Genomic DNA, 8,900 nt, shown 5'->3' with positions numbered 1-8,900 from the left:
CACTACCATCGCTGACACTTGATTCAGAGCCCTTTTATATCTCTAGTACACCTACTTCTCCATATCTCATCCCCCCGATTACAACTATTCTAAGCCCTGAGCATCCAACTACTAAACTGTCTCTTACCGTTACCGTTAACCAGGTTAGAGGAGAGCTGAGGAGACTGAAGATGAGGAAGGCAGCAGGACCAGATGGAATCAGTCCAAGGCTCCTTCGGTCCTGTGCTGACCAGCTGTGTGAAACTCTTCAGTACATGTTCAACCTGAGCTTGAGGCTAGGCCAAGTACCACAGCTGTGGAAAACATCATGTCTGTTTCCTGTGCCTAAGACGCCACACCCCAAGGACATGAACAGCTACAGACCGGTGGCTCTGACGGCTCATCTGATGAAAACATTTGAAAGACTTGTTCTAGGATATCTTCGTCCCCTGGTGAACTCGTCAATGGATCCGCTCCAGTTTGCCTACCGGCCTGGTGTTGGGGTGGATGATGCTCTTATCTACCTTCTCCACAGATCACTCTCTCATCTGGAAAAAGCTGAAAGCTCTTTGAGGATCATGTTTTATGATTTCTCCAGTGCCTTTAACACCATCCAACCTGCACTGCTGAGAGACAAGCTGGAGGATGCTGGAGTAGACCTTCACCTCTCAACCTGGATCCTGGACTACCTTACCAGCAGACCACAGTTCGTGAGGATTAAGGACTGTCAGTCTGATACAGTGGTCTGCAACACAGGGGTACCACAAGGAACAGTATTGGCACCATTGCTTTTCACCCTCTACACTGCAGACTTCACCTCCAACACCTCAGACTGCTACCTCCAGAAGTTCTCTGATGACTCTGCTGTCGTTGGTCTTATCTCTGATGGGGATAACAGAGTGTACAGACAACTGAATCAGGACTGGTGCAATATAAACCACCTCCTTATCAATGCAGCAAAGACTAAGGAGCTAGTGGTGGACTTTCGCAGGAGAAAGCATGTTTCCATGGTACCTGTGAGTATTCAGGGGGTGGATATTGAGATTGTGGACTCCAATAGGTATCTTGGGTTCCAGGTAAACAATAAATTGGACTGTACAGACACTGTTAGTGCCCTTTATAAGAAGGGCCAGAAGAGACTGTTCCTGCTCAAGAGACTTAGGTCTTTTGGAGTACAGGGTTCACTTCTAAGGACCTTTTATGACTCAGTGGTGGCGTCAGCCATCTTTTTTGGTGTGGTATGCTTGAGTAGAAGCATTACAGTGGCAGACAGGAAGAGGCTAAACAGGCTGATTAGAAGGGCTGGTTCTGTCCTGGGTTGCTCACTTGAGCCAGTGGAGGTGGTGGGAGAAAGGAGGGTGAGAGCTAAGCTCTCATCCATGCTGAAGAATTCGTCCCACCCACTTCATGGGACACTAACATCATTGAGCAGTTCCTTCAGTGACAGACTGATACACCCACGCTGTGCGAAGGAGAGATTCAGGAGATCTTTTCTTCCTGCAGTCGTGAGACTTTATAATCAGCACGGTTAAGTACTAAACAGAAACCGCAACTCAGAGACGGAAAGAATGCCATCTATGCATATTCACTTGCACTGTTTTTATATTTGGTACATTTTTTTTACATTTTGTATTGTATTATTTATTGAATGTGACTCATTATTTATTGATTATTTCATGCTATCCACTTTCTGCTGTAAATGTTGAAATTTCTCACCTGTGAGACAAATAAAGGTTGATCTAATCTAATAACTATGATCATTGTAAGACACATTGAGCTAAAAAAAAAAAAATACAGTGGAACAGCAAAACATTACTGCTTCATTTTTTAGATATTTAATCTTTAAGACAAAATCATTGAGTTTTATTGGTCAAGTCCAGATCTTCAGAATGCACAGTATGTTGTGCTCTGAAATGCATTAGTGTTGATGTATAGTGGATAATCTGGGGCACAACTGAGATGTAGTTCATAAGCAGAAGCATAAAACCAAGCACAAGGCAGCTGGAATAAAGAAACAAATCATTTCCATAAATTAACATTTATTTATGAAAAGCAGTTTGTTTGAATGAAATTAACCTTTGGGAATGACAAATTAAAACCTACAAATCAACAATACTCATCCATTACATTACATACACAAAACATCAGACCAATTACGGCTCTGAAGATTCAGTCATCCATATAATAAGAGTCTTAAGAAGCCTTGTAGAAATAAATTAATTAAAAGACAAATGTTTTAAATGTCTATGACATTTTACTATTCACCGTTTCATCCACTCAATACAGTGGCTCAGTTGTCACTTCTGAGGAAGCGGTTTCTTTATATTTGTCACATTCAAGTATTTTTTCTCATAAAATACAGTAGAATCCAAAAGTAAAAACTTACAGCAGTACAGTCAATGTCAGATATCTGGTTAGAGACTTTTGTTTTGGTATAATTAAAAAAGTTAAATGAAAACCCTCATTTTCAGTATACAGCACATACAGAACCATTCCATACACATCCTTAAAGTGCATGTATCAAACAGAAATGATTAGTGGTTAAAGTTATAAAACACTCACAAACTGCCTTTTTCAAGAACACTACTTTTCTAAAGAAAAGCCAAAGCATTCAAATGGTCAACACGAGCAGAACAAACAAGAACAGACATCCCTCCTTCCAAAACCAACAAAGTCTTCAGCAGCTTGGACCCTAATTGTCCCCCAAGAGGAAACACAACAGTATACTGCAGGAGATGCAGGATCCAGTAAGAGAGAAGACCGATCCGATGAGGCAACAGTGATCCAGTGGGACAGCAGTAGATGAGATCTGAAGTCTGCTCGTGTGTGAATGTGAGATCACACAGTGTAGTCCAGCTCTGCATTCTTCTTGGTGTACATTTCATAGATGGCATCAATAGTAGCTGTGAAGTTTACTAGGAACTGCCGCACTTTGTCCAAGCATTCTTCCTCCTTGACCTCTCGCCCTTTAGAAAGAGCTTTGAGAAAATCAGATCTGTATGGAGCGGCATACAGTGCTGCCTGAAAAGAAATGAAGACAGGGCAACCTCATCAGGTTTTTTCAAGCTTCTGCAGTCATCAGAAATGTTTACATTTCATTCATTTTACTTTCAGATTTTAACTTCTGAATATAAGACACTTACTTTAAAGATCTTCTGGACAAACCAGCCATGATACTTCTTCAGTGCCAATTCATACGCTTTGGTGACGTTGACTCTGATGAGGTTAGGGTTGTTTTCATCTTTATCCCCATCCACTAGACTCTGGAGAAGAACCTGGATAAAGCGTAGACCCCTAACAGAAAACACAAGGAAAAGAGGTTTCAGTAAAAGGGTTGCAGAATGAAACTCAAAAGGAACAAAATGTTGTCAAGTTCCAAAAACGTCATAAATCTTAAATTTAGTTTGTTACTAAACGGCAAGTAAATGATAACCAGATTTACTGTTCCTTACAGGAACAGTTCATCCAAAAGGAAAAAAGTGCTTAAAATGCACTCATCCTCAGGCCATCAAAGATGTAGGTGAGTTTGTCTCTTCATCAGAACAAATCTAGAGAAATTGAGCACTACATGACTTGCTCACCAGTGGATGCTCTGCAGTGAATGGGTGCCGTCAGAACAAGAGTCCAAACAGCTGATAAAAACATCACAATAATCAACAAGTAATCCTCAGGACTGCAGTCCATCAGTTAGAATCTCACGAAGTAAACGAGTTGTGCGTTTGTAAGAAAAATCCATCATAAGCTACTGTAGCTTCTGGCCAAAACTGTTTTAGTCTATTTAAATAACTTTTTCACTGGATAAAACTATGCTTTGGATAGAGCAATGGTTTAAAGTCTAAAAGATAGATTTGTTTATTAGAAACACACAGCATTTCACTTCACAAGATATTAACTGATGGACTGAAGTCATGTGAGTTACTTGTGGATATTTTTATCACCTGTTTGGACTCTTATTCTGATGGCACCCATTCACTGCAGTGGTCTGAGCAACAGATGCAATGCTAAATCTCTCTGTCGCCATGACGAAACAAACTCATCTCCATCTTGGATGGCCTGAGGGTGAGCACATTTTCAGCAAACTTGAATTTTTACTTTAACTTATTTCTTTAACAAAGACAGTTACAGGAAGTCTCAAAGTCCATGTTTTTGTTATGTAGCTTTACATTTTAAAAGCAGCTGTTTTTTTACTTTCACTTCTCTAACATGAAAAAAACATTTCAGGCCCAGCCTTGCCTTTTCAGCCACATGAGGGCAAGTGTTGCTCCTACTTTTGGCCACTCGGTTCCATGCATCTCCTTTTCTGCTTCCAAAATGTGCTGCAGAGTTTTAAACCTGGTAGGATTGCTGTCATACACAGCCTTGATTTTCTGTGAAGAAGCAGAGAGGTGGGTGGAGTTATGATTGTAAATGTTATACTGTTCAGTGCTTTCCAACTGTGTATGTCACGTGGTGAACTTACAGTGATGTTACCCGCGATATCAGCTTTGATTGGGGAAAAAACAGCAGAGCCGAGGCAATCTAAGAGTGAAAAAAAATACATGCATTAAAAAATACATGCAAATATTTTATTAACACTTATGCAATTTGCACGTATTTGAAAGGTTGCCTGGCAATCTACTATACACATGAAAAGTAGATTATGCTATACACATGTGAGAATGCATCATTCTTTCACACAGCTGTGAGGTAATCCTCTTTTTACATACCAAAATATTTGCAGGAATGTAGCAGACACACGGTAAAAGTACTACCACTTCTGATCCCTTAGAACTTAGAGTGAACTCTGACATTACCGCCTTAAAAAAGAGCTATGAATAATTAAGTTTGCTTAGAAAGCATGACAGATTTCTGAAAGCACCCATGCGGTTCATTAAAGTTTCAGTACCACCCATTATCACTCCGTGAGACTTCAGTGTATTGCACATCTGATAATGAAATAAACACCTGTGGAAATGGAAACACACTGAATCACTGATGTTTCCATCTCTGCAACCAGTATATCCTGTATATGCTCTGTCAGTTTTTGTATTAGAGTTGGTTTGTTTATGATTTACTAAATGCTGTTTGCATGCACACACTCTCTGAAAATGTGGTCCTCTGTCCATTTGTTTGGTTACTCATGAACCGTGCAAACAGAGCAATTGCACCAAAGTTTGTTTGCCCCATTCAATCAAAAAGCCTGAATGAGAAAAGCCTTCGAAAGTGATATACAGTACGGGTTCCTCAAGTGAGAGTAGAATTTCCCAACATAAAAGTGATATGTTCAGCAGTGTAGAGTTCAAGCCAGCACAGCCCACTGGAAAGATCTGGGTCATCAGCATTTTGTACTATTAGCAAAAGGAGCATCTCTGGTTACAGATGACTCTAAACACGCACAAAGTCTGCTTACACTCCAGTTTTTTCACTGTGAATGAATGCCCTATAATTAGAAAACACACACACATTCACCCATATGTCGAACAATGACAGCCCACCCTCCTGTTCTTTCTGGTGTTGGTACTCCACACAGGGCTTTTTGTGTTAAAGTGTGAACGCTAAACAAGAGCTGGGAAGCTTAATTGTCTTTCTGTGGGAGTTAGCGACATCTACAACAACCAGTGTCCCCAGTCACCTTATGACATCACACAATCATAAATACATCTCCAATCACAACCTGTCACATAAAGTTATCTGTATCATTCATGTCATTCAGTTTAACTATGGGTTCACCTGCAGATTCTTGTTGAACAAACAACAGGGTTCAAAAGTCACAAGTCTGAGATCACGAGTGAAAATGCTTTTTTTCAAATGATTGTTATTTCTAATTATTTATTTTTTACATTAAATAATACTAAAATTTAATAAACATAATTTTAATAATTTATAAAAATAAAAAAATACTAAATATCCCCAAAAATTCTAAAAATTGTTTTAAATAATATATCATGAGTGGTAACCACAAGATTGCCTTTTTTTTCATCAAGGTACATTTAATCAGTGACCTAAAATAAACCAGAATTGAAAATATTTCATATCCATTTTAGATTTAACATTTATTGAAAATCCTAAAATAGGTTTATTATTATTATTAGATTTTAAATCTTGTGTTTTTTATGTGTTTCAAACTTGTTGACCACCACTTTAGTTCTGTATTGTTACTGTAAGGTTTATTTTGTTCTTCCTTCATCACATCCAATTTGTTTTACAACCACAGAAAGAAAACCTTTTAGTGGCGGTTGGCAAAAATACAAGAGTACATCAAGAGCTAATGTGAACACCTCAGGCTTGGCGTTCCAAGTGGCAGATTCATTTTAAATGCATTTTTCATATTAATACCAAACGAGGTTTCGAACAAAGATGTTCTGATGGTCCATTCCACCAATGAATAGAGCAGGGCAACTTGACACCATGCTAATCAATTTCCTCAACTTCCAAAATCGAGGGCAATAGAATAAATTATGCATGCAATAGGTTTGAGGCCTTCTTTGTGAAAAGAAATTTGAGCCCAAAAAAAGATTAGTCCTCAAAAGCAAACAATGGCTTCTGCTTGACAGCAAGGCTTTGTCAGTCTTTACTAACAACTTCTGGAGAACACTGAAGATCTTGATCAAGAGTGGAAAATCTCACCCCTAATCATAGAGACCCAGAAAATCTGTTAACATCAGACTACTGATTTCTGTAACAACATGTTTGTAATAACGTAATTGAATCAGTTTAAAACTCTTCTTCTATAAACATGCATGCTCTGTTACTTTGTTTCACTTTGTTTCACTTTGTTTACGAATTCAGTCATTTTGAAAATGACAATCTGAAGTGATCTATGAGGAAGGGAATCCAAACTAATAAACACTATATATTTTGTATCATTTCCATATTGAAATAGATAATAAAATAACTTTTTTACGACTTGATAAAGTTACACTGAACACTAAAAACGTTCAAACTTTAAAATATTGTCTTGAGGATCATTTGAAAGGCCGGGCGTTTCATGACAGCAGCTCAGAGTTCAGGCTCAAATCTGGGCTCAAACTATGAGAGATGACGGAAGAACCTACCGAAGAAAGGAGGAAGGTGAGACACCGCCTCGAGAAACGCCCGGGTTTCCACTTGTTTGTCGGCTGGAAGTTGCCGGAACTGGTGCTCCATTAGAAGAGCCATGATTGCCGAAAGTGGGCGAAAGTAATTTTTTTCCCTACAACATAAGACGAGGACAACACAGCAGTAATGAAAACAGAACCCGGAACTGACGCCGGACAGACAGACAGCGTTTACTATTCACTTTTCCTTCTAGCTGTCACATGCTCCGCCCCTTTATGCAAATATATGCATACTCATGAGGAAGAGCCAATCATATTGCACGGTCGGGGCCAAAGCCTTTGATATATAATTTTCTGTGCCCACGCTTCACAATGTAGTTCAAATGTAACTGCACAATAAATTATGAAGAAATTATATAAGTAATTTCTCTTACAGAAAAAAAAGGAAAATATTTTTTTCACCTCCACCATTAATTCAGATGAATAAAAATTAAATTTTAAAGTTAAATAAATAATGTTATTAAATTGAATAATTATAATTTAATAATTAAGTGAATCTAAAACTACTTTGTCCAGTACCTCTGCCTATTCTGTTATTACAAGTGGTCAAATTGTGAATAAATAAATAAATTAAAATAAAATAAATTAAGGGGGATGGTGAGGCAGGGGATCCTATGATTACAAATTGTTTTAAAAAAAAAAATCTTATTTTTAAACATTTTTATTTTACAAAAAAAATGCTTTATTAAATGAGCTATGGTTAAAAATTAAAAATATTTGTAAACTAAGTTAAAAATATAATAAAATAAACAAGGGAATCTAAAATTACACTGATCATATTATCATGTTAGGCCTCTGCTCATGACTCTGCTCCACTGAGTTGGATTTTCCCAGGCTTATTTCATTTCTGTGTTTTTCTCAGAAGCAGAAGTTGTGCTGACAGTGACCAGGAGATTACATCAAATATATATATATTTCTGTATTCCCGTTTCCTCAAACAGCAAAAGAGAAACTCCACTAAGTGTTTTCACGAATTTCAAAAAAGAGGAAAAAATTGTGAGAGATTGATAATGGCCTTCGTAAGGTGAGAAGGATGAACGAATTTACCATCACTTCCTTAGCTTAACTTTTTTTTTGTCATCTGATGCAAAGGCTCCATGCAATGAATGGTGTTATAAATGTAGCCTACGTTACTTTTTATAAAAAAAAAAATTAAAACTCTGTGGGATTTATGATGCAGATGACCACTGAAACGCATCATCACAGTCTGTAACAGGAGTCCATTTATAATTGTGGTCTGTAAAAATGCTGATTATTAGTAAAGTAAAATGTTGAACAACAAGTTCTCTTTAGATTTTACTTCTCTTATTGAGGTTCATCTTTAGGCAGATTAAAATATCAGTTTGGCTGACCATTTAACACACGACTGATCCATCGTGAAATCATCTAAAAGTGTTTCTCTTCAAAGAAAGTTAAGAATAAAAAGTAATGTGAACATGTTGCTTATTTTCACAATTGCTTCTCTTGAAGGGAATAAAATAATTTTTGATATTCTTTGAAACTTCAACACTATAAAATGTAAGATTAAATCAGCTAGCAGAGTTAAAATTGTTTGTAAGACTGTAGGCCTAAGTGTATTTTATCCAATGCTGATTTGTGTTTTGACAGATATTTACGCTACTTTCTAATTTTGTAAAGCAATCACTCTGGCGTTGTTATTCTGTAAAGAGCATGAAAAAGAGTGAGCATGCCTGCATTCCCTTTTTACATTAATAAAAATCTTACATTCAGTCAAGAAAAGTCTCACATTTAGGCCTGTTCTTGCTTTAAGATTAACTGGTTTATAAAGTAATTATTTGATTTACCAAATTTTGTTCCAAGTACGCTGTCGTTAACAACTTTCCT

General features: G+C 37.4%; 1 protein-coding gene across 1 annotated transcript; it reads right to left on the bottom strand.

Moving 5' to 3' along the window:
- Nucleotides 1-2,001: 2,001 nt before the first annotated feature.
- Nucleotides 2,002-7,250, bottom strand: LOC127958850 (glycolipid transfer protein). The gene is made up of 5 exons (XM_052557877.1): nucleotides 7,014-7,250; nucleotides 4,439-4,497; nucleotides 4,213-4,346; nucleotides 3,123-3,273; nucleotides 2,002-3,000 (listed from the first exon to the last, which is right to left on the bottom strand). Exons 1-5 carry the CDS (start codon nucleotides 7,114-7,116, stop codon nucleotides 2,818-2,820), a joined length of 630 nt encoding a protein of 209 aa, XP_052413837.1. The 5' UTR covers nucleotides 7,117-7,250; the 3' UTR covers nucleotides 2,002-2,817.
- Between the last annotated feature and the right edge of the window lie 1,650 nt (nucleotides 7,251-8,900).

The sequence above is a fragment of the Carassius gibelio genome, chromosome B5 (genome assembly GCF_023724105.1).
Source record: "Carassius gibelio isolate Cgi1373 ecotype wild population from Czech Republic chromosome B5, carGib1.2-hapl.c, whole genome shotgun sequence".
Taxonomy (NCBI): domain Eukaryota; kingdom Metazoa; phylum Chordata; class Actinopteri; order Cypriniformes; family Cyprinidae; genus Carassius; species Carassius gibelio.
The sequence above is the reverse complement of the archived record's forward strand: the minus strand, read 5'-3'. Positions and strand labels throughout refer to the sequence as shown.